The sequence below is a fragment of the Xiphophorus hellerii genome, chromosome 23, assembly GCF_003331165.1.
Source record: "Xiphophorus hellerii strain 12219 chromosome 23, Xiphophorus_hellerii-4.1, whole genome shotgun sequence".
NCBI classification, from domain to species: Eukaryota; Metazoa; Chordata; class Actinopteri; order Cyprinodontiformes; family Poeciliidae; genus Xiphophorus; species Xiphophorus hellerii.
The window spans coordinates 7,498,164-7,523,776 of record NC_045694.1 but is presented as its reverse complement, the minus strand read 5'-3'; the positions used below and the strand labels follow the sequence as shown (position 1 = coordinate 7,523,776).

General features: G+C 37.6%; 1 protein-coding gene across 7 annotated transcripts in view; it reads right to left on the bottom strand.

The window, feature by feature from the left end:
* Window positions 1-25,613, bottom strand: part of atp11c (ATPase phospholipid transporting 11C (ATP11C blood group)) — a 53,711-nt gene that overhangs the window by 6,922 nt on the left and 21,176 nt on the right. For 6 of the 7 annotated variants that reach the window (XM_032555327.1, XM_032555324.1, XM_032555325.1 and 3 more), the window contains exons 2-28: window positions 24,923-25,042; window positions 21,299-21,388; window positions 14,631-14,711; window positions 13,480-13,587; window positions 12,496-12,624; window positions 12,113-12,201; window positions 11,124-11,174; window positions 10,637-10,701; window positions 10,476-10,557; window positions 10,252-10,396; window positions 8,394-8,591; window positions 7,168-7,338; window positions 6,657-6,874; window positions 5,998-6,069; window positions 5,840-5,913; window positions 5,642-5,745; window positions 5,375-5,556; window positions 4,631-4,897; window positions 3,938-4,115; window positions 3,744-3,846; window positions 3,500-3,645; window positions 3,249-3,308; window positions 2,121-2,248; window positions 1,113-1,248; window positions 952-1,017; window positions 715-818; window positions 466-625 (exon numbers count right to left, since the gene is read on the bottom strand). In XM_032555327.1, coding sequence (XP_032411218.1) covers window positions 466-625; window positions 715-818; window positions 952-1,017; window positions 1,113-1,248; window positions 2,121-2,248; window positions 3,249-3,308; window positions 3,500-3,645; window positions 3,744-3,846; window positions 3,938-4,115; window positions 4,631-4,897; window positions 5,375-5,556; window positions 5,642-5,745; window positions 5,840-5,913; window positions 5,998-6,069; window positions 6,657-6,874; window positions 7,168-7,338; window positions 8,394-8,591; window positions 10,252-10,396; window positions 10,476-10,557; window positions 10,637-10,701; window positions 11,124-11,174; window positions 12,113-12,201; window positions 12,496-12,624; window positions 13,480-13,587; window positions 14,631-14,711; window positions 21,299-21,388; window positions 24,923-25,042 — 3,327 coding nt within the window. The remainder of the gene's footprint in view (window positions 1-465; window positions 626-714; window positions 819-951; window positions 1,018-1,112; window positions 1,249-2,120; window positions 2,249-3,248; window positions 3,309-3,499; window positions 3,646-3,743; window positions 3,847-3,937; window positions 4,116-4,630; window positions 4,898-5,374; window positions 5,557-5,641; window positions 5,746-5,839; window positions 5,914-5,997; window positions 6,070-6,656; window positions 6,875-7,167; window positions 7,339-8,393; window positions 8,592-10,251; window positions 10,397-10,475; window positions 10,558-10,636; window positions 10,702-11,123; window positions 11,175-12,112; window positions 12,202-12,495; window positions 12,625-13,479; window positions 13,588-14,630; window positions 14,712-21,298; window positions 21,389-24,922; window positions 25,043-25,613) is intronic. The other variant, XM_032555326.1, reaches the window with a different exon arrangement.

Sequence of the window (25,613 nt, the reverse complement as noted above, 5' to 3'; positions counted from 1 at the left end):
TAATTCCAGTGCAAACATAAGACTGACAGGATGGAAACTGGAAAGATTTGTTTTCATTTACCTGGTTCTACCAATTAGTATGAGTGACTCTTCTTTGCATTTTGAAGGTAAAAAAAACTTTTGATAATGCTTTTCCTCCTACAAAATTTCTAACAAATTCAAAATTACACAATTTTCCAGACTCAAATGTAGAAAGTACCTAATTTTTCAACAAACAGTTATTACTGTGAATAATTAGAGATTATAGAGAAAATAGAGATAGCTAGTCATAACAGCTACCTGTGAAACTTAGCACTAGCTGTAAATATCAGTCATAAATCTAGTCAAACATCCTTCAAAAGGTATTCCAAATGACTCAACTAGAAAATTTGTTCCCTGAGGAAACAAATTCATTTGCTAAAGTGAGCGTTGAAAGTACACAGAAAAAAAAAAATCGGTGGGTGTGTACGTGCAGTTCCGCGTTACCTGTCGAGCGTGGGGTCCACGGGGCTTGCGGAGCACCACAAGCAGGATCTCTGGCAGTAGACTGAGGAGGATGAGCAAGATGATGACGAGCCACGCTGACACAGAGCTCAGCATGTTGGCAAACACAAAGTACAAACGCTGGTGCTTCAGGAAAGGCCTGCTGAAGAATACACACTTCAGATCACATTATCTGTTTCTGATGGCTGACAAAAGGTCAGCTGCAACAAACTTTTGTGTGAATTTTCTGACCATATGATTCCTCCCCAGAAGAAGCTGAAAAACACATAAAAAGCCAGGGAGCCCCATATTACAAAGTGGTTGATCCATGTCCAATGCCGTGTGTCCAGAGCCAGCTGTAAAAAATAGGAGAAGTTGATTAAAAACTACACACAAAAAACATGTTTACACCACAAAATCCTAATTTTACTCTACTTTTAGTCTCTTGTTTGTGTTAAAGTTACAGCTTAGAACAGGAAATACATTTACCTTTAGCGTTACAGTGAAGACGAGGACAGTGAACACAATGGTTCCATATGACCAGTTTCCAAAAACCTGGATCCAAAAAAGACAAACAGGATGTGGTGAGGAGACGGAGATTAATCGATCAGTTTGTCTCATTTATGTTCAGCAGTTGAGTGAAATCAAACCTGGCCGTTGTCCTGCAGAGCTGGGTTACTGAACAAAAACCGAACACCAAAGAAGAAGACTAATCCATGGAAGATTCCAAGCGCAGTCCAATAAAGGAATAGTTTCCACCGCAGCATTGCATTCTTAGCAATGTCTCTGAAATTAATTAAAGGGGGGGAGGGGGGGGGGAATCACACAGTAACTTTATAAAAATTTACAACAGTGAGTTTAGGGTATGTTGTTTAGAGTTAATTAAGTAGCTTTTAAATACTTTTAAATATATATTTCTAATTGGGTTTTTTTATTAAAAGCACTATAAAAGTGGAGCTGAGGGACCAAAACCGAACCTTTATTTTACAGAGGCTAAACTTAAAGTTCTAGCCAAAGGTTTACAAGCATTCATCTGCATGGATATCAAGTTTTAACGTTGAATTTGAACAGTTTTTTTTTGTATAAAACGAATGAATAGATAAGATAAAACTGCAGTGATTTAAAAAAAAAAGAACTGGGTGGACAAGTTTGAATCTTTGGCGTATTTTCTCAAATCCACTGTCAAAATTATACATAAAGGCTGAAATATACATGCACTCCCACATCTTCTTAAATGTCCTATGGCAACCACATAATTTCTGCAGCCATCATCATCATAGTTCTGGTTAGATATTTAACTACTATTACTGGAAGAACTGGCAGAGTTCATTTAAATTGGTTGCTTTTCTGGCATGGAAAACACTTTCAAAGATGAACCAAACTTCAATAAAGTTTACTTCATGGTTACGAAAAAGTCATTCATTTATACATTTATTCAGTTGTTAATAAACCCAGTAATTAGGTATACTTACTTAAGCATGTCTGTATAATGGATTTGGGGAAATTGTTAAAGGTTGGTTGTTTAATTTTACAGTCTATTCACAAAAAAATATTAATAATGGATAGTTCAAAACCCTAAATCAATTTGAAAATAATGAGCACATGAAAACCACTAACAAGACCTACACTTTTAAAAAGGTGCAATACCACCAACTTACCTGTAGAGGGTGGAGTGTTCCAAAAGAACCTCAATGCAAATGTGCTGCTCCAAAAGGCTGTAAGCCAGGATGGGCATAGAGGTGAAGCAGATGTTGTACATCGTCAGATAGGCTGCATCGTACAGGGGCTGGGGAGGACGGAGCAGGAGGAAGGGTTGAAGGGGGAGGATGGAGGAAGGAGGAGAAGGGGTGGGGTGTCTGGGGATTAATATAAAGGAGTAGAAAAAAACTCAAAACACCTATATGTCTTAAAAGGAAGCCATCTGAGGAAGCATAAATATTACTTTCAGGAACTTATAACAGATCTGTTTGTGGGTCACAAGAAAGAATAGCAGAGGCATAAAAAAGTGTTTGAAGCTTTACAGACTTTTTCATTTTTGCATTTTCAGCACTTAGAGTCAGTGATATCTCAGTAAATATAAGTGATTATGTTGTTTGGAAGGGGAAAAAATCTAAACCAATCTTTCCCTACATGAAAATATAATTTGAGAGAAGAAGAAAAAAAAAAAAAAAACCACACACCAATAGTAAAGCATAGTGGTGGCAGTGTGATGGTCTTGGTATGATTTGCTTCTGCAAGGCCTGAAAAACTTGCCTCAATTGATGTAACTATGAATTATACGCTATTGGAAAACATCCATCAATCATCTTGCCTTAAGATCAAGCATACTTGGGCTTTGATCTAAATGATCCAAAACACACCAACAAGACATGGTAGAAAATCCTCCAATGTTAGTTTGGACAGTTTTTTTCCCCTCAATAAAAAAGAAAAATGATTTAAAAACTGCAGCTTTAGGTTTCTCAGACGTTTTCTTTGTCTTATATTAAAATCTGGTTATCAGAGTGACAAAAAGAAATAAAAACAGAAGAAATCTGTAAGTGCAAATATTTTTTCACACCACTGCATTTTCCCTGTGGTGCAACCATAACAAAATTCTTGTTATAACTTCATAACAGTTTGATTGCACAAACACATCACCTGGATTGTGATGTATGGATTTGTATTATTTCAACAGAAGTCAAAGGTCACAGGGCCAGTGGGGGTGGGGTAATTTGAGGGAAACGGGCTCAGTCACCTTTAATGATCGTAACATTTTCAAACCTCATTGTCGCTAAGGAAAAACTCACTTGCTGGGAATATCCACAGAAGAACTGGTACAGAAACTGAGGTAAGATGAAGCAAAGATTCTGTGGTAAAAAAAATAATAAAAAAAAGTTGTTCAAAGTTATGAGTAGTTTAATTTAACTCAAAGGTTTGTTGTTTTGTTATTTCTAGAAAATGTCTCGCAAAAAGTAACTGATTAATACATGTTTTGAATACGAATACAGCAAGCAGCAAGTTATTAGAACATTAAAAAGGCAAAATCAGTTTTGGTTACCTTGTAAAAGAAGTACTGCACTAGGTGTGCAATGCGAACGTAGTAAAGATGTCCATGAGCCAACAAAAGTTTCTTGAGGTGTTTGAGTTTGGGGATAGCGTAATCACTGTTCTTTACTGCCTGCCGACCCTCTTTACCCTTAATACCTGAAACACCAGGGCCAAACAAAGACAAAGATATACAGAGGGTCAACGTAACCTGCACCAAATGATAGCAGTTCCCCACATTTACATTGATTCCTTACCAATGCCAACATGAGCTTCCAAGATCATGCTAACATCATTTGCTCCATCTCCAACGGAAAGAGTAATTGGGTTGCCTTTGGAGTTCTTCACCAGTTTAACAATCTACAGATGGGAATAAAACAGAGAGCTAAATGTTGCCAAGCGTTTGTTGTAAAACTGATAAATCCACTTTACTGAAATAACCGGATCTGACCTGAGCCTTCTGCAGAGGGGCCATGCGGCAGCAGAGAACAGCCGTGCAGTTCTGACAGATCTGCAGAAACAGGTTCTTGTATCTTCTGGAGTTTGGTTCAGAGGAAGAGCTGAGAACCATCGACAAAGAAGCTCCATCGATGATGAAACCGTAATCATGTCCGGCTACAGACCAACTCCTGCAACAAACAGCAGGAAAAAAAGGAAGGAGCTATAACTTCTGATACAAAAACCTTTTAATAACTTTACACAACTTCTTCACATTTTGTTGTTCCACAAACATAATATTCAAAGGGTTGCTATTTTTTTCCCTGTTCAGCGTTGATGAGAAGATGTATCAAAGTGAGAACGTATGGCAAAATTTGAAAAATGATTTTCTCAAGCACTTACCGTCCAATTTGAGCTTGAGCTGTTTCGCAAATAAAAATGGGAAAAATTGCTAGTCTTTAGATGTGCACAGCTGTCTTAAAACATGTATAGCTGTAACTGTATTAGTGACTCAGGGTATAGTCTCACATTTGAGATGTTTATTTGTAGAACATTTAAGAACTATGAATCATTTTCTTTCCACTTTGCAGATTTGTGTTGGTCTATCGCACAAAAACTCCATAAAACACATTAAATTTTGTGGTTGTAATGAGACAAAATGTGAAAACGTTTAGTGTTTCTTATTTTGTAATGGTAAGATACCAACCTAGTAATTCCTAATTTCACAGGTGGGGCATCTTGAACAGCTTTCTTATGGTACTCAAGTAACAGATCATGCAGCCTTTCCTCCCGACTCCTTCCTCCATCCTCAAGAGTGCGCAGCGTTAGCTCCAGCAGTTCTGTGTTTTTCTTAAACAATCCACAAGCATAGCAGGTGGACTTGGCCGTCTCCATCTTGTCCCCGGTCAGAACCCAGACCTTCATGCCTGCTCCCTGCAGAGCTTCCATGGTCTGTGCCGCCTCGTCCTGAAGCCTTTTGGGCAAAAAGAGACACATTAGAGGAGAATGAGCACACTTTGCTAAGTAAAACACAAAAAAGGAGTTATACCCATTTATGTTAATTGTGTCCAACAAGTTGAGCTAAATTGATCAATATTTTGGAAGTTTTGTTTTATTAATAATGAAAATATTTAACATATAAAACCAATAATTTGTTTTAGCATTTTGAAATCTTAAGATTGTGAAGCAGTACATAACCACATGGTGGCAGTGTAAGATGATAAAGAGTTATTGGCACAAGCTAATGTTAAAGAAAATTTAACAGAAGGAACTCCTAACTAAGACAAAAGAAGGGCACTTAGAAAACCTTGTCAATAGCTTTAGATTTTAAATGAGGTCATTTGCAACTTATAAAACCTTTTAAAGTAAAATACGATCTGGATGACAGGACATGCTTTTTAAAACACTACTTCATCAGTGTTTGACTACAGTATGAGGAGTTAGCACCCACTGATCTTCCACAGCAGTAGCTCCTATTAAAATCATATCAGTCTCCACTCGGTTGTAAACAGCCATAAGCTTCTCCTCTCTGTCCTGGAGAGCCAGTCTAGCTTCTCTCAAGTCTGCATCTGCCCTGGCGTACTCCTGTGCGTTGAGATGTTTGTAGGCTACACACAATGTGCGATAGCCCTCCTGAACAGAGAGAAAAAACAATGTTGCCACAGAAAACCTTGGCACTGTTTGGAGAAGAAGCTACAACAGTTTCTTTTTCACTCACGGTTGCGTTGCGTTCCACATGCATGCGTATCCTCTCCACCTCCTCCTGTCTGACTTGAGGGAACATAGAAGAATCTGCCCCCTTACAGAAAAGCAATATGTCACCTGAACACAAACATAAACAATTACAGACACGGTGAACATGGAAAATCAACAGTAAATCAAATAAAAATGCAGAAAATTAAAGTCTTCAGCTCACCTGTTTTGGATCTGACCATTACACTCATCCGCCTTCTCACAGGGTCAAAGTTTAACACATGAAGTAGTTCATACCTTCAAGTAACACAAAACTGAAATTAAGTTTTTAAAAAAAATACACAAGCATCAATTATGACAATCCAAATGTTACTGACTTACGTTTCAACATCTTTATTCCTGTTAAGAATTTTCATGTTTTTACTTTCAAGGCCCAGAAACGTGAAGCCATACCTGCAGATGGAGACAAATGACTGAAAATGTGCCATTTCTTACTCATGTGTTTGTGTGATACATTTTACTTTGGGCTAAATTTGATAATTTAGTTCAGTACTCTTAAAACTACTTAACACTCAAAATTCAGTATCTTAGAAAATATAAATATTACACACCATCATTCAATAATTTCTCAATGCAGACATAATATTGTCCTAGTGAATCATGTGTGAGACTGCTGACTTGACAGTAATAGTCACAAAACCTCATTATTTAAGACGCTGACTGTTCAGAGTTCAGTATTAAAGCATATTAATGCGAAATTAGGGGGAAGGAAAACATGTTGTAACAGCAACAAATCCAACTCTGAAAGGATTGTGAAATGAAGCCTGGACATTTCACAATCCTTTGTTTTTCTTTGATCAGCTTAACTTTGTGTTTCATTAGCTGTCAACCATAATCACCTAAATTACTTGAAATTAACACTTGAAATCTTTATGTAATTTGCTGAACTCATTTGTTATTTTTTTCTTCAAAAATGATTTATTAGTATTCAAACAATATCAACTCAAATTGATTATTTCACAACAGCTCATCTTTTTTACCTCATGGCTCCCTTAACCAGAGCAATCTCATCGGGCGAAGAAGCTATGAAGCCCGTTTCCTTCTGTGGCGGATGCAGAAACTCGTGATCGACCCCTAAGCCATCGACCTGGTCAATCTGGTCAATCTGGTCAATCTGGTCTTGTCTGTGCATTGTAGACTCCTTTATCTGGACAGTGTGGCACAGACAGAGGGCACGAAGGAAAAGCTCCTCCCTCTCCTAACAACAAACAAAAATACAACTCATTAAAGGAAACTAAAATCAAACAAGTTAGCTCATTTCAACACGGCTGAATTTACTTTTTATCAAAATAAGTTCTACAAATAATTATCAGGTGCTTCTTTCCAGAGCAAACATTTTTCCCACTTCATGTTAACTGCATATGTCGACATGTCAGAGACTACACGTGGGTGACCTATGAAGGGTCTTCCTGACCAATGAGCTATGTAATGGCCATATGTTAATGCCTGCGTGACTTCTTGTACCAGATGGTGGGGCAACACAACACTCACCCTGCCAGCTTTCTGCTGGATTTTGTTTACAGGTCCATCTGTGACGCAAAACCCGTCCAACTCTGAGCTCCCGTCCCCATGCTTGTACTGGAAGCCGTCGATGCAGCACTCTATGAACTCCATGTTGTTCTGAGTGAGAGTGCCAGTCTTGTCTGTGAAGATGTACTCCACCTGCAGTAAACATCATGGAGAAAGCACAAAATATAAAACAATAAAAAAAATTATTAGAAAAAGAATTGCACAGCATGTATCAAATTGGTAAGATGCAAATTCTTGTATTTATTTTAAATGCAGTGTAGCTGCTAAAAAAAAAAAAAACACTTTTTGTGATGATCAGATATATAAAAAGAAAATTATTTGCCTGTGTTGCAAATCTACAGCTATGCATCTTTTCTTTGTCTTTTACTGTAACAGGAGTCACTCATAATTCAAGTTAGAATTTTTTTTTTTCAAGTATGCTAATTTTCTGGAATTTCTGCAACAAAAGTTGAGAAAACCCAAATGTTTTTATTTATTTCTACATTTTATACTAACGTTTCAATATTCTTATGGGAATGCAATAAATCCCATATGTCTAAGAATTCGATATGCTGTACAATACAGTTTATCAATTCCAATGAAAAATTGCTTATTTGTTGACAAGCTACTCCATCCAAAGTACTAAATATTAGTAATTACAAATATAACTATAAGCTAGACAGAATTGGTAAAAAAAAATAAAATTAAATTAAAAAATAATGAGACTGAAGCTGTATAGCGCATAGAGTAAGACAGTACCACATTTGCTCTACCTAATGCTGCACACTGCCAGTCTGCTGGCTGAAAGAGGAAACTTGCATTTTTTTATTTTTTTTTTTGTTTTTTTTGCTTACACAAATTTAAACTCAGTTATAATGTGTAAAGAAGTGAAGCATAATCCATCATTCCTGTTGCAGTGACATTGTTATAATATTATATCTGGAAAGCTCCTAGCTGCAGGCTCTACCAGAGCAGGTAGCCCCACTAATCAACACCAGCTTGTTTTACTCCTTGTGTTTCTTTATTAAAAGCAGAGTAGCCAAAAGTAAAATTCTTTGCACAACACGACTAGTAATAAATGTCTCTCACATGTTTATTCTTTCTTTTTACTTAGAAATGTATGTTTGGATAACAATGTTACAAGAAACAACATAAAAAAGAAAAACAGTCAATCAAAAGTGTTATTTGAATGTATCTTGCGGCCTGACCTGTCCCAACTCCTCATTAAGGTCTGATGTGTTGACCAGCGCCCCCTCTTGGATTTCAGGGTCGAAGAAATCTTTGTCCCATGCAATGAAAAAGGACCCCAAGAACTTTTGCATCTCAACTGTGACGTACATGGACACCGGAATGATGAAATTGAAGAGCACCATGAAGGACAGGAAGTCTGTGAACATTTTTAGGTACTGTTGATAAAAAAAAAAAAAAAAAAAAAGTTAAAATGAGACACAGGTTTCAAAAACGATAAAACTAACAACTTTTCTACAGTTGAAACGTTCGAAGGTTAGATTTGATTAGTTACAAAACAAAATGATACATAAAAAAATAGCGCATTTAATTGCGATGTAAATGTAAACAAACATGCTGTCAGAACTAGTGTTGAGTAGTAATTTTAATCCAGAATGTTTTTATATGTTTGTCTTTTTAAAAATATTAATCATAAATGTTTAATTCTTTACGAATCAACATTTCTATTTTAATTGAAGAACTTTTTTTATATATATATATTTTGCAAATGTAAATAATAACCATGTCCCACCACTATTTTTTATATACAATATTTATATTTTAAAAGACTGATTTGCAACATTGCAAACAAAATTTCACAAACTATAGCATTGTTTTATTATTGGGAAACAGGAATAAGATATAAAAAACTAAATTCTGCCCCATTTTCAAGACAATGGCACCATGTTGGGTAACTTGTCTTAAGCAACTGACTTTATAAAACTGTGGGTCAATACCAATGACAAAAAATAAAATAAAATAAAATCAGCACCATTCAGTACAATATCAAAGAAAGTACTGGTACGGCACTTGATTTTTTTATGAAGTTGACTTTGTGAAATTTTGATTGAACTGTGCTCGGTGTTCAGAACATTTTGTTTTTCAGCTGAAATCAGCTCCTCCACACAAAGGTTTATACAGCAAATAGGGAACAAGCTTCACAGTTTACTAAAGAACAAATACAAAGAGAAAGGAGCTTGTTGTGATGTAGGTCAGCAGTGGCTAATTCACACGTTTTCTTTGTCCTACACCGTGTAAAACATTATAGATGGGGCAGTGGCCCAAAGGCTGAAGCAATCCCCAGTAAATCTCAACAACAATGTATTAGTATTTAATGTTTCAAATTTGCATTTAGAAGTTGAAGTGAAACCAAAGCACCTGGTCAGCTTTCAGTCTCAAAAAGGACATCCGCAGCCTGGAAAGTTTTATTTAACCAAAGGGTTAGTAAGAGTGAATAAATAAAAAGTTGAAGACTTTCCAGAAGGTTGCATTTAGGTGACAATTATCCTAAAAAAAATATATAGTTTCAATTTAACATTTAATTTATTTATTTAGCAAACAACTTGCCTTGCAAAATTACTCAACTGTTTTGCATTTTTTTTCTCATTAGTGCCGCAAACTGCAACATAGTATATTTGGATTCCATGTGATAGACACACATCGTTTTCAAACTGTCTACAACAATCTGTGTTTCCATTACAGGCAATAATAATTTCCGTAAATGCAACTGAGTCATACCGACTTCTAAACCGAGTTGAAAAATAAACAATTGTTTTTTGTTTCACATAATTTTTTGTCTTTTAAAAGAAGCTGAAAGCTCATTTTCTTATATGACAGTGTACAAAATGTGAAAATATAACTATGTTATAACTGTTATAAAGAAACTGTAGTTATTGACAGGGCAGAACTACACAAATCCACTGTTAAGTTATAGCTTAAACCATAAACTCTGTTTTATAAATCATTTTTGGTTGACGTTTTGTTGTAAGGACAGCAATGCATCAGTTTTAAAATCGTGTACAGACATTTTTCAATGTTTTTTCAAAAAGTTAACAGCACCTGATTAGTGTCCTTCTCCTTCTGCGTTTTCTCGTTGTACCACGGCTCATCGTGTTTGCCCTGCCACACATACTTAAGTGTGGTGCACACAAGAGCTTTGCTCACCAGGATGAAAAGGTAAACCAGAAGGAAGGCGTTGATAGACCTGAAATAACAGTATTAGTTACAACAAGCAGTAAACCAGACATGTTTAATCTCGTCTACAGTTCTCGCTACAGACATACTTCTCCACAGCGGACCGTTTTTGTGATTTTCCCTGGTAGTTGAGGGCCATTTTTGTCTCCATTCCAGTGTAAACTGCGACGCCTTGAGAAGAAAAACAGAAAAAAAGAATCAGCTTTCAGCAGAAAAGCCCACTGAGTGACACTACTTTCATTTGACTCACCACATATCTTCTGAGTGTTCTTCAAATTTGCTCCTTTCAGCAATAGGTTTTCTGGGCCTAAAGATCTGCACAATCACATCAGTGGATTAAACACTTGTGTTGCGATTCAGGAGCTGTGCAATCCACACACTCCTCTATTCTGTAAATGGGAACCTGGCAGGGCATCTGGCATCTGTTCTAAAATACGCAGTGACAGCGGGGCTGCAGTCCAGGTTTACACCCGTCCCAGTGCTCTTCAGAAGGACACTGGAATTTGTTTGTGGCTATTACAAAGTGGTCAATGAGAAATGCCAGTGGGAGTACTTTGGAAGCAGTGGCTAAACCCCTGCCAGCCTGTTTTAATGTTAATGCTTGTTTGCAATGAAGGATCAATAGAGAAGTGATTTGTTAGAGATGCAAAGGGAAACAAATGGGTGCTTAAGGAACCATGTTTTGATTTTGCTCCCATTTAAAGTGGATTGAGATTGCTGTGCATGAGAGCTCTCACCTCACATCCGGCTCCTGACTGTTTCTGTAAATGTGCATACGGCCGACAAATCTGGAACAGAATAACATCCACTTAGTATATACAATGGAAACCAGATATTTAAATACACTCCAAAGAAAGATTGATGACCTTCTTCTCTCACTATCTGACATTAAATCGAACTAAATCTTTGCTAATTATTAGCACAATGAGAGAACATTTTTATGTATCCATCCATCCATCCATCCATTTTCTGTTCACCCTTGTCCCTAATGGGGTCGGGAGGGTTGCTGGTGCCTATCTCCAGCTACGTTCCAGGCGGGATTTTTATGTAATTATTAAAATTTTGAACTTTATGTACAGTACAGACCAAAGGTTTGGACACACTTTCTCATTGAATTCAATGAGAAAGTGTGTCCAAACTTTTGGTCTGTACTGTACACTATATCCAACAATTTAGGAAAACCCTACTGATGATGTCATGGACTGAGAAGCCACCCAGAGAGCAATAAGACATAACTCTAAAAGCAATCTAGAAAGGTTAGCATTTGCAAAGGGACTCACAGACAATAACTTGTGTTTGAGCAAAGCAGCATAAAACATGGAGCTTTTTTATGCTGCTTTTTTTACTTTGCCAGTCAATCGTATCAGTTCTGTCAGGAAGAGTGGGTCAAAATTCAAATAAATTATTGTGAGAAGCTTGTGGAAGGAAATCCTAAATGCTTGACCAAAGTCACATAGCTTAGAGCAATCGTTTCAAATAAATCTCTAAAATGTTTTGTAAAATTTAAATAGTGTTTGTTACCGACCTAAAACAGGAAGTTGAGCTTGAATTATTGTCAAACAGTGATAAAAAAGTTATATTTCTTTCCATAAAGAGCATAAAAATATCTGATTTCAGCTGTTGCTGTATCATCTTCATCTTACTGTTAGACATCAGGCTAGCATTTTCAAAAGACATCATAATCATGTAGTGTAAATCTGTTGAGACCACCTGGTGACTGACTTACTTGTAAAGGTCAGGCTGAGGCTGTTCACACTCAATGGTGGAACTGAGATACTGCAGATCACTCTCTAGGTCTGCCACTGTGTAGTGTGTCTAGAAGATGGAACAAACAAACACAGAGTAAGAACTGAAAGCCAGGACTGAGTAAGGCCAAACGGTCTTTTTAGTTTCCTGTTCTCTTTCTCACTCAGCTAGAGAAAGAGTCGGAGTTTTAAAAAGATACTAAAATGCTGTGACAAATGAATATGAACATAATAATGTAACAGATGAGAGAAGCATGTGATGACTCAATGATACTAGATTTGTTACTCTAAGACCTTCTGATGATACAAGGCATATAAATAGGGATTAGGACAGTAATTGGAGATGAGTAGCAGTGCATCTCACTTTATGGTTGGACTCTCCATCCAGACTTGCTGTGGTAACAAAACATGTGCCATCATCTCGGCTGGACTGCAGCAGTATTAGATCACAGGGAAAGGTCTCGTCTTCTTCTACTTCCACAATATCTCCAACCTGAAGGCACCAGACAACAAAAGACCCAATAACACCAAGTAAAATAGCATAATGAAGTAGAATAACAGACAACATACACAACAATAATTAATGTAAATAAAACAGTAAATTCAATTGGAAATGCAATAGGAATCATAAATATTGGACAGAATCATAGATTTCACAAGAATTTAACAAACGGTAAATATCAGTAATTTTGCATTTCCTGTGCTTAATATTCAGAGGCGTGTAAGTGTGAATGTTTGCAGGCAGACATATGCTTCATAACTGTTGGACACATCATTACAAAAAATAGCAGAACATTTAAAATAAATCATTTCCTGGAAGTTTAATTTTTTTTTTTACCCCTCCAGGGGGTCTTTTGTGGGCTCTAGTGTCCCTTAAGTGACAGTGGGCTGACAGGAAAGGGGAAAGGAGAGGGGGTCCGGGAGTCGAACCCGCGATGGCCGCGTCGAGGACTCAAGGCCTCCAAATATGGGTCGCGCTAACTGCTACGCCACCACGGCACGCCCCGGAAGTTTAATTTTTAGTATGCTTAGCTTGCATACTGGAAAAAAAAAAACAGTAGTGTGACAGCTTGAAACCTTGGTATACCCGCATATAAAGCCCGACGTATAAATAGCACCAGTTTATCTTGAGTTTTTCAGCCTCCATATGCTGAAATTATTTTATAGGTTGCTTTACAAACAGAGCAAACCCAACTCTTAATATTGACATTAAATCAGAGTGAACAGCAACAGAAGACACACATTGATATTGATTATCAGCCCTCTCACTCTAACAACTTCTCACTGCAAAAATATTGTTATTTTTATTCCTACTGATCTAAGTTAGGATGTGTGTGCAAAAAGTTACCTTAATTTTAGCACTCATTTTCCGTATCCTCCGGCCATCCTCTAGTACAGACACCCGGTACTCATTCACCTCCCGGTCAGCCTTGTGCCGCAGCCAGTCCTCATATCCCTGTGGCAATGTGTCAAAAAAAATCTAGATAGGTTTATCTGCTGAGCAAACAAAAAATGGTAAACTTTCACTGACCCATTAATACCCATGAGACACTAAGAGCTGTGAGATCAATAGAAAGTCACAGAATGCGAAAAAAGTGGGGCATGAACACAATTATGACCTTTGAAAATGACAAAAGAACAATTCCTGTAACGTGACTGGTTGATGTTACTTGGCCAAAAGAACTACTAAACAGCAGATCATGAAGATACACTAAGCCAGGTACAAAATAATGCACATTCTGCAGTCAAGTAAGAAATAAAATCTGATTTATTCTTAAAATACAGTGAATACAAGAGTACAAGAGATGCTGAGGGTAGAAAGAAAGAGTTCAACCCATGCCAACACTGATCTTGAGCCAAAATGTGAGATTACAGGGAAAGGTGATGGGAAGAGAAAGTCTGGTTGATTAACAGAAGAATAACGCCAGGGAGAGGATGAAGAGAGGCAGCAGAAATCACTTCAGTCACAGTAATAAAGTTGGGCAGACCTCCTTGGAATCTCTCATCAAAACCTGGCTGAAAGTGCTCCGCTAATATGAGTGGTTCCCTTGTATTTTTGCAGGGAAGTCCAACCACTATTGTCCATTTCAAAGTCCCAGCAGTGGTGCAACTAAAAAGCTGATCCTAAAACAATACATCTGACACTGGGATGTTGCAGCAACAGAGAGGAAGAAACGAACACTCCCCCTGATAATTTGTATCTCTGTAAAAGACTGGCTCGCTCATTCTCTCTACATTTACCCACACTTCCCAGGAGCCCATTTCATCTTCACCCCAATCAGAACTCACCAGCAAAGCACATTAGTACAGAACCCAAGAGACCATTAGTCGAGTACTTTATACAAAAAACAACGTGGGAGTTATAAAAACAACAAAATTTAATGTGTTATATGGAGAGTGGGGGGCATAATGCAGTAGAAGACAATGAGGACATTGCAATGGAGAGCTAATAACATTTCTGTTATCAGCACTGATCTGCCTCATTAGACAGGGTCTTACCTGTTTGACAGCAGTTACTGTGATGACAAAAAATAAAGGTAGGCCACTGGTGACTGGGCTGGTGGGGGTGTCCACTATCACCTGCAGGGAAAGAAAAAAAGGAAAACAGTGTGCATTTAAAGCATTAATTATAAATTCCCACGGCGACGTGTTATTTCTATGGCAGGGACATTATGTGCTGATAGTTGAAAGGATTGGTTTAACCCTCTAAATTCAGGGTGTAATCCATTTCTCTAAGATGCTTACACCATACCACATATTTGGCCATAAGGAGAAACATGAGGGAGACATTTATATTTTGGAGGGAAGCAAAGGAGGTTCTGGGCCAAAGAACTTTTAATCAAGAGAGCCTGGGACAGAGTGCTTAATCTGCAGGCATGCCAACACTTTTGTGTCTCTGCCAAGGCATAGTAGAAGGCCAGCAAGGAGCTTTGTCAAATTCCCGTTACCTCGCCCCCCCCACCCCCAGCAATGTGGAGGAGAATACAATGTGTGCTTCCACTGAAGCTCTATGCATCTTATGAGTTTAGATCTGGTAATATCCCAAAAAACCACTTCAAAAAAGGCTCCAACTAAAGTCTAATGAGACAATCAGTTCTATGTACTCATGTGTCCCTATAAACCAACTAATGGATTTACTCTGGCATTCTTGATCCCACATAATACAGATTTGCCCCCCTACATCGTGCCACCTAAGTCTCCTTTCTGGCTGAACAGTCAGTTTCATTATGACAGCGTGCACAGACATGGCATACTCAAGTCATTTATATTCAGGCAACAACAACTAGAAAGTTTTATGTTGCTGTGTTTCTCAATTGCATGACCTAAAACTGGAGCAACATTTCCAAATCAACAGGAATGCAAAGCCACAATAAATACGCAGTAAGAAACCCGTTCACATGCACGTAAAAGTGTTGTCAAGTCTAACAAAAATAACATAACTTGGGCATAAATTAATTTGACACACAGTGGTGCCAAATTTATAACAGCTAACCTCTTTGTTCTAAAAGAACTGAAGTAAATACTCATAAATCATCCAGATGTGGTAGGATATACAAAAACACTCCAAACTTATAGAAAGCAGTTTGAATGCATAAAAATGATACACATGTACAGTACCTGCTTCAAGTGTCTCAAAGCTGCAAGTTACTGTAAGCTGGTGGATTACTGAATTGAGTAACACATTGTTCTCTCTAATCATTTAAGTTATGCACTGATTAACAAGCTCAGACGTCATGTTCTGAAACATTATTGTGATTAAAGCAGAAGCAATTGAAGCAATCTATACCCCCTTTTGAAATCCAACGTTTCTTCAGACAATTTTTAGCATCACCAAACTAACACAAACAAACAGGGACGACTCAAATAAAGCAAAATTTTTTATGAGTTTGGAAGAGAAGTACATCAAAAACTTTTTTAGATGCCAGCTGCTGAAAACGCTTCTTCTTATAAGAAATTTTTAAGCAGGATGAAACACAACACCCAGAATGTACAGTTTAAATGTACAGCTCTGCCAAATAATGAATTAATTTATGTAGCTCTCTGAATTAATTGAAAGCAATAAATTATCTCTGGCATTTGCCAAGTGTAAATAATTCTGAACTAAAACGTTTAGGTCAGTTTAGTGTGGCTTAATGTCGGATGTCGAGAAAAAAAGGGTTATTTCTAGTCTTTTCACACAATGTAAGTAAACACAACTTACATAACAAGATGTGATGTTTTATAAAATAAGCTTCACTTACTCACATTTGGAGCCACATACAAAGCATTTTAGACATGCCAACAAACACGTTTGCAAGACCATAAAGTAAACTAAAGCTTAAACAATGACAAAATATCCCAGTTTTCAAGAACCCTTCACAATATTTAAATGTCTAATAAAAGTGGGAACAACCACAACCACAAGAGCCAAAAAGAGGATACCCAAATGATGATGCATTCAGAAGGCCACACAGCTCAGACTGAAACTAAAGCATGCAAAGCAATCTTTACTGCACTTTGCGTCTTTTAAAGCTATTTTTAAACTGCAGAACTTTGGTCAGGAGCAGTTGTTTAAACTATGGTTTATAAATAACCTTTACTTGAACAATCTCAGCACTATTTTGGTGTATCTCAAGTGTACAATAAAGGACTAAAAAAAGAAACTGGATGGTAGGGGCTTTTTTAGTTTCTGGGTGTAAAAGTTAGATCTAAAAGATCCATCCTCTTTTCACAACAAAACTGTGAGAAGCTTTTGTTGACAAGCTTCTCACACTCAAAAGCATCATGATAGTTTTAATAATTCAAACAGGAACAGAGGAAACAAGGCTGTAGCTGGTTTCCATTACATTAATTTTTTTGTTAATATGTGTAGGTCTTTGTTATTAAAGGTTTTCTGCAGAGGGTTTTTTAGTCCTTGTTATGGGGATAGACAGTCTGAACAAGATGAAACTAAAAAAATAATTTTAAAGAAAAAGGTCTTGGAAAGAAAGACATAATAAAATAAAGATTATTTTTAGTAAATAACACTGTAATGAGTAAACAGACTTTGTAAGTTGTACATTATCAACAGTTTTTCTTGATGAGCTGAGCAGCCAGCTTTATTAGATAACCCACTGAAAGCTAGAGCTAATAATCGATCTAAACTTCAGATACACAAATATCTGTGTATTTGAGGTAGAAGAAGTAATAAAGTATGTGAGAAATGCTCCTTTTCAATTTTTAAAGTATTATTAAAAACTAAGCTTTTCCATTGGTGAACCATCTAACATGCAGAATGCCTTGCTAAATTTAACTCAGCATGGCTTTCAGGCAGGAGTTTTAATAGAACAGCAGAATTTAACTTTAGAAGAACTGCAGTAATATGGAAAAACACTTTGCATTTAAAATAGCTTCATGGTGACGACTGATGTCTCCATTCGTGAGTGGATAATTCAATCCATTCATTGGTGTGTATAAAGTGGTCTAGAACCTACATAAGTTTATAATTAATTTTTCACAAAAATTGTTGTTCTCATTAGTTTTTACTCAACTCCAAAGGTGAACAACGCATACTAAGATTTTCTGACTGTATGTTCGTAGCATTTTATAACTGTGATCGGTAAAGAACTGATTGTTACACAACAAATGATCAGTTATATGTTTTTAACAAGTTTTGAATGAGATGGTGATGGTGTTTGATGATCAAAAAAAATAAAATTAATATGAAGTTGTCTAAACACAGAAAATCTTGTGTTTGAGTTGTAATTGAATACAGTAAAATGTAGACTGAGGAACTCGTCTCAACACAACACTTTCACTGGGTTGTTCATTATGCCAAGTATGTTTACATTTAGGTAAATCCATCTGAAGTGAGACAACTACATGTTTTACTGCTGTAGGTAAAAAAGGAAAACGCTTTAGTTCAATTCACCTTTCTCCACACATTGTCTTCCAAGACTGAGCCATTGGCAGGTCAAGGAGGGAAACACGTTTCTCTCTCTATTGACACTCCAGTCCATTCTGGAGGATCACAAGCCATTCACAGGTCAGAACAGACTGTCCCTACAGTGAGTTCTGGGTCTGCACCAATGAGTCCTGGTAGGATATGTCTGGAAATCCTGATCAGATGGCAGAACAACCTCATCCAGTTTATTTCAATGAAGAGGAACAGCAGTTCTCAGCCAATAATGCAAAAGGCACAGCCACCCTTCAGAAAAAGTCAATTTCATCCATTTGTATCCAGTATCTTGTTCTTTTGGTCACGATTTGATATCTCGAAGAGGAAGGTCGGAGCGCAAACATGTTACTACATCAAGATGTTCGCATAACATCCCATTTTCCATGTCACTGAGAAATTGTAATGCCAAATAGGAGTCCTTAAACTCTGGCTTAGCTATTCTCCAGACTGTTGAGTTCTGGTTTCACTCTAAGTTGTTACCTTTTAAAAAAAAAAAAATCACACAATGGGTCTTGGGAACATTAGAGTTCCCCATCAAAAGATGCCCTGCATGATTAGAGTTATAAAGACACTGAGTTTGTATGCCTGTATTTTAGACCACTATCCAGGATTTATAACAATTAAAATGTACATGGCTAAAACCTTAATTGTTACACAAGGCTTGGTGAATTCCACAAATATCTAAAAGTTTCGAGCATCATGGCTCATCACTCTGCTCTGTGTCAAACAATCCAAACCCTCTGAAAACCCTTTTCACCTCTTCACACCTGTGGTGGCGCTGCACCAAGAACTACTGAAGTAAACAACAGCCAAACTTCCAAAGAAGACATGTACTTTTCTTCTTCACCAAATATAAACAAAAATGGAGTGGTGTCAGATTTAACCGTTGTAAGATTTCTCTTTTATCTTTGGTAAAAGACCGCGAGCCATTTCTTCCAGCAGTACTACACTCGATTTTGTTTGGGTTGTATTTACCCAGAATGGACTGCGCTGTTGTTCTCATCTTGCTTTTGGAGCGGATTCCGGTCCACTTGTCATTCACATATGCATTCAAACTGCACCAGAGTTCACTTCAATCAAACTGAGACAGAGGCTTTTAGGTGAACCAGAGTTTGATTGCACTTTCACACCTCCTCAAACAATCCGGACTTTCTAGGCAAACAAACTAAATTTGGATTGAAGAGGACAAAACAGGGCTAGTTTGAATGCACCCTAAGAAAACTAAAATCTACACAAGTCTTTCAGGTTCAGTGATTTTGCCAAACAGTCCTTAGTCGTCAAAAATATTATGCACATCATGTTTCCTGCACAAAAAAACACTTTCAGTTCTCCCACCGCCTTTCTCCAATGCACCAAATGCAATGCCAGAAAATATATAAATAAATAAAGTAAAACTCTGCAGTATGAGTGAACTGTGTACTCCTGCTGATATGCGGGTGTGATTTCAAAGCAGCAGCGCACAGCGGCACTTCATCTGATGCAGGAAATGTGTCAGGGTGAGCAACAGACAGCAGGTCTCCGGGGTCCCCATTTCTGTGCCGTGGGTCTTGATGTCCTCCTACCCCGGCACCCCCCGTTCCCTCCCGCTCTTCCGTTCTCATTTTCAGTTTCTGTCTCTCACAGTGCTCTATTCGTGTTCGACTGAACTCCCAGGCAAAGACATTCAGGGGCTATTTATAGAAGAGTGGTGCTTTTTTATCAGCCTGTGTCTATTTGTGTCGCTGTGAAGTACAGAGGGCTCCCTTGCTGCTGACGTCAGCAGTGCAGCGCTGCAGAGACACGGGGGGCTATGTGGGATAGAGACTGAAAAAGAACGACGGCAACCCTGAAAATAAAAAGGGGATACAAACGGTTGATGGAATGGAGTCAGGGGTTGGATGGCATTAATGTTAGGGTATTTGCATATAGTCTCTCTCAGGGGATGTGAGACGGTTTATTTCTGTCAGAAAAAATTCAAGTGCGAATCAGCGGCACGACGTGTGTACCTGTTCCTCGCTGTCTAAAATCCCGGTGAAACAGAACCGAGGGCTCAACATAAGGAGCTTCCTGCAAAGGATGGCTTTAGCAAAGAAGTGCCAATCATGCTTCAGCATCAGTAAGCGCCATTAACAATCCGGGGAAACCCACTGACTCATATTTCCAGGGGAAAAAAGCAGAAATGTTCTTGTACTAATATTCTACACCTGAAATCTGCATCATGTGGCAACATGCAACTGAAGAAAACATTTTTGTTGGCTTACACACACAACATTGTGCACCCTTAACACCTGCTTTTTCCCCCCCACTAATTCACATGGGGGGAAAAACACTTGCTTAGGATAAATTTGAAGTAAACTGATAAGCTGAAAAGCATAAATCCTGAGAAGGTGTAAAAGATGATCAAATGAAAGAACTTCAATTATTTGGCTCAATTTAAGATAGTCAGAAATGTCACAAACAGAACGATGATCTGCCTCTTTTGGCTACAGAACTGGACTGAAAGGAGCTGTCAGTTTCAGCTCATTTAGTCAGTATGACACCTGGGAAAGAAGATCCAGCCCCATGAGCAAGCCCAAACTAGAATCTGTCTACTTCAGAGACAGTTCGGGTTCCTTTTAAAATGGGAGCACATAGTTCCCACTTTAAGGTATCAGAAAAAGTCACTACAGCTAACAGAGGAACAAAAGCAGATGCACTCTCAAAACCCTTCTTCACTTTAGATACCACACAAGAGGAGAATAACGTCTATACAAATAGATCCTTAGGTTAATAGCTATTCAGAAACTGTTGTAACTAAAACTTCTAAATCAGAAGTTGTAACAGAATACCACCTGCAGGTAAGTGGATATATTTATAGGTAGTAAACACTTAATGTAATCAGTCACCGATCTTATTTTAATTTTTCATTTGGCTCTCATATTAATATTTACTCAGTGTATTTACTTCTTTACACATATTTTTCTTAAAACACAAGACGTCAAAATATCCAAGGTTATACATGTGTAATACGAGCTGAATGGAAACATTTGTGCTTCTGAACCATTACAGAAGTACAAATTTCACACATCTTATAAAAGTGGGTGTTGTTAGCATATATAGATGCAACAACCTGCTATTGCTTCACACCACTCCCTTGTGCAAATATACATTCTGCACCACAACTACTGTGTAACAGGATTCATTGTGTCCTTAAAGGCACAGACCCACCCAGAGACGCACATGCACTATCAAACCTTTCCATTGGTTTAGCATACTTAAAGTTTGAACTTACCTGTACCAGGAAGATGATAAGGAAGTAAAAATTGGCAATTCTTCGAAATTGTTCAAACAAGTTCTTTGGTAGAAAATTCCAAACTGTATACTGTGAAAGAAAAACATAAATGCAAGTCAGATATTTTACTTATTCATTTGATTTTGTTAGTGCTTTTATTTCATATACCTAACATTTCAGCAGGATATTTGAACAGACTTAATTTGATAAAAGAAAAACCAGCAAAAGAAAGTGGCATTCAAAACATTATGTGTTTATAAACCTTCTTGATGTAGTCATCAAGAAAATAGGACTCCCAAGTGATATTCAGTTTTTATTTAAGAAATGTTGATATACAGATGTCTATTATTTTTATTCATCTCTGGAAAAGAAAGAAAAGAAGATTTAATTGCAGGAAGAAACAAAATATAAAATCTATTTGGACTGAAGAAGGTTTGCCACACTCCTCACTTTCAGCTGTGTTGATGTTTTAAGGATCTCTTGCATGTAAAGCCTCTTCATATCAACACACAGCTTCTTATTAAGATCAAACCTACTTCTCAGTCAGTTCTGGATGGATTTTATGTTATGTATTGTTTCCACTTTTGCATAAGCTTCATTTATTTGTTTATTTATTTTACATATCTCACAATTTCATCAAGCACCAGTTACATGGTAAAACTCATGGTGCTTCTTATGGTAGTGAGCCATTACATTTCCAACTCTGTGCTTCGGTCTGTATGAGCTTCTGTGGGGATTGCTATATTTTGACAACGGAATGTAATGCATGTTTGTTTTTTAGCTAGCTTGTTGTTTTATTTACCGGCTAATCATGTAAAGCACTTTAAATTGTCTAATTGCTGTAAATGTGTTATACCAATACAATTACCCTGCCTACATTTGGCTGATGTCAAACATGCCTTCTGTTCTGGTGTCCAAATAATTAAATTTTAGACTAATGTGCCCAAAGAACATTACTCTTCTGTTCAAATTTGTGTCTGTCAGTCATAGACAAGTTGGCAGAGGTTTCGAATGCCCTCCACCTATAGTGTAATGGATGATCTAATTCTTTGGGTAGAGGTGTAATGGAACATGCATTTGTACAAAACGTATTTACAAGTACCCTTGTATGCAGCTTGTTTATGTTTGGAAACCTCTGCCATAAAAAGTGTTACCAAAACGAACTAGAGAACTCCCAGCTATAAGGAAAAATCAGCTTTTGGAAACTTGCTACAGTGACAATGGAGAACAAAGGTGGGGTGCACCAAAGCTTAATTTCAGTGTTTTTCATATTTCTCTCTACACTAAATTTAAACATTACGGGTACAGAGAACAGAACACAGGCTTCGGGCATTCAACCTGCCTCTAATGCCACAGACATGCTCACAGAAACAGACATGAAGCCAGACATCGGTACTATGCCAAGGCAAGTCTGTCCGACATATCGTGGGAAACAATAACAGCCGTTTCCCACAAGTGAAATTTCACAGTTCATGTAGGATGAGAAATTCCCAGTAAGTTTAATGGTCATTTACTGAAATGCTCGAACATTTTGATCAAATTATTGCGACAGGGGCGCTCAGTAGTGGCTCAGTGGTAGAGCCAGTACCCTCTATGGAGAGGCTACAGTATTCAGCACAGCTGTCCCAGGTTCGATTCCCAACCCTCCTTCTCTAACAGCCCTTCTCCAATTTTAACTACTAACGAGTAAAGGCCACCAGTGCCAAAAAAACTTTAAGAAAATGTTAGAAGATTTTGACATTCCTTGCTGAATAAAGAAGAAATCATATTTCTATTTATACACTTCTGCTTGTTTATCTTGCTTGAAAGATACCAAAAACATAATAAATTTTGACTTTAAAGCCCGGATACAAACAAAACTGGAAATTATGTGTACAGTTACACAATTACTTTTGAGATCTCCCTAAATCCCTTACCAAACTTCTTATTTTATTTTACTTGAAATGTTAAATATTGTTAGAATTCAAATTCAATTCAATTTAAAAATACTTTATTGATCCCAAAGGGAAATTGAATTTCAGTAATAAATGTCCAAATATGCTTCCTAATATTTGTCTAAAGTTTTTAATTGTGTTTTTAGCTGCTCTATGTGCTATATTTCAACTTTTAGCATTACTTTTAAACAACTTTGGCTATGTAAAAGAAATAACTGCAAAGCAGTGACATTTGAAATGATAAATATTCATACATCTATGTATACGTTTATTGTATGGGAGTCAGAGAAATAATTAGCTTCAGTCACTATTTTTGTTCTTAGTAGCTGGCCCAAAAAAGACCTAAAAGGACATCACTGATTTAGATTGCTGATTTATGTCTTTTATTTGGGAACTCTTCGATGTGGAGTGAACCACAGTATCAAGTTGTTTTTGCTCTTGTTTAAGTGACCATGACCATTGATACTACTGGCCATAAAGAAACACATTTTATCTGCTTGACTTTCTGTGAACAAGTCTCAACAAGAAGCAACTGATCTGCAAAACAATGCAACACAAATGCTAACACATGCCTGCAAATACATTTACAACACACTTGCACAGAAACAGCACGGAGGCACTGATTATATAGGAAAAAGTCTGCTTGGGGAGTGTTGAAATGCAGTGGCAGCAGAATGGCCCATCTCATTTTGCTAGAGAGAAAAGAGAGTAAAAGTAATGAGAAAAAAGGGGGGTGGCAGCAGTGGGTGGGGGCTGAGGGTGGTGGTGCAGAAAAAGCAAATGCAAGAGAGGAAACGAATGTTTTGGTCATTGCAGAGTGCAAAACCAAAAATATGATGGAGTGCAGAGGAAGCGGTGAACATAAACACTACAGCCGGAGTAATTAAAGGCCGTTTATCTTGACCTGCCGGCAGGAGCCAATTGATTGGCCTGTACACTGAAACCGTCTGCACCACCATAAATCCCATGACTGTCTCTCTCACGCAGACTTCTCCACCTCCCCATCCCTGTCACTGATGATGCCACAGAGCCAGTCAGCGATACCGGTCTGAGCTTGCTGTTGATACAGGACAGGTAGAACATAGGTGGGGGGAGTCTAAGCATGTAGGGAAAACAACCAATTTCACATGCTTCCAGTTCATTATGAGCAACCATGTATTTCACTGCCAGTCAGTGCTCTCTTGACAGACAAATGATCACCCTTGGTTAAGAGCAAAGACAAGCGTGAGAACAGGAAGATGGAGGAGGAACAAAGACACGGGAATGCTTGAGAGTGCTCATTTTGGATTCAGGGAGTTAAACAAGTGAAGAAAATGCCTTAAGGCAGGTAAAGCACAATTCACAGTCAAGCACAGGAGAAAAAAAAATCTGTTTGGTTTTTATATTCTGTTGGTATTTCTGGTCTTGCAGTGGTGACAAATGTCTTCAGCAACTTGAACCAGCCATTATAATTCATCACGTAGCATTTAAAAGAAGAGTCAGTCGTGGTGTAAAACAGGTTAAAAAACCTGTTAACCAGTGTATTATAATCTAAACGTACTACCTCCTAATGTGACTTTGAGCTGACAGTATTATTTGCATCGTAAAGGATCTTTGGCGCATTCAAACTTGAGCTCTTTTCACAAAGGATCGGCTCTTGTAAGGTGAATGTTAATGCTAGTTCTGAGCAGGGCCAAAGTGTGTTTCTTACCTTAGAGGACACAATCCTGTTATCGCAAAACTTGGGCGGGATATAAGCCTCATTGGGGGGACAGGACTTATGGCCAACGTAGATCGTCCTGCTGTGAACTCGTCCCTCATCACCACCAAACTAGAGGTGAAAGTAGGGGATAGAGGTGAGGAGAGGAAATGAAGCAAAACAGAAGAGAAGACATATTTATAATTTAGAAGTTTAGGTACTGAATAAGCAATGTGAAAAACAAAGTTCAGCTTCTTTGAAAAAAGTTACAGAATTGATAAGTGCTTAACTTATTTTGAAAGCACTCTATTGGAAATCAGTTGGACACGAGCCAGGGGAGTATGACAAAGGACAGTGGGCCAAAAATACAATTTGTATGGGTGCTTAATTTATTTTCTCCCAACTGGTGACTTATAAATGCAAAGAGATATTAAACTGAAGAAGCCAGGCAAAACAATACTGCTTAGATTTATGAGTAGAGTTTCTTTTTCATGACGCAGCACTTTTTATTATATTTCCATGATGCATGGATACACTAACCTATCAACCTTTTAAAAAGTCCTTTAGGAGCTCCAGACATACCATGCTCTCTACAGAAATAATTCACTGTTTTGATTGTTTTCCACAAAATAAGATACAGAAACCCGGTCTGTGAAGACACATCATTCTTTCAATCCCAGATCCACACATGGACGCCTTCAAC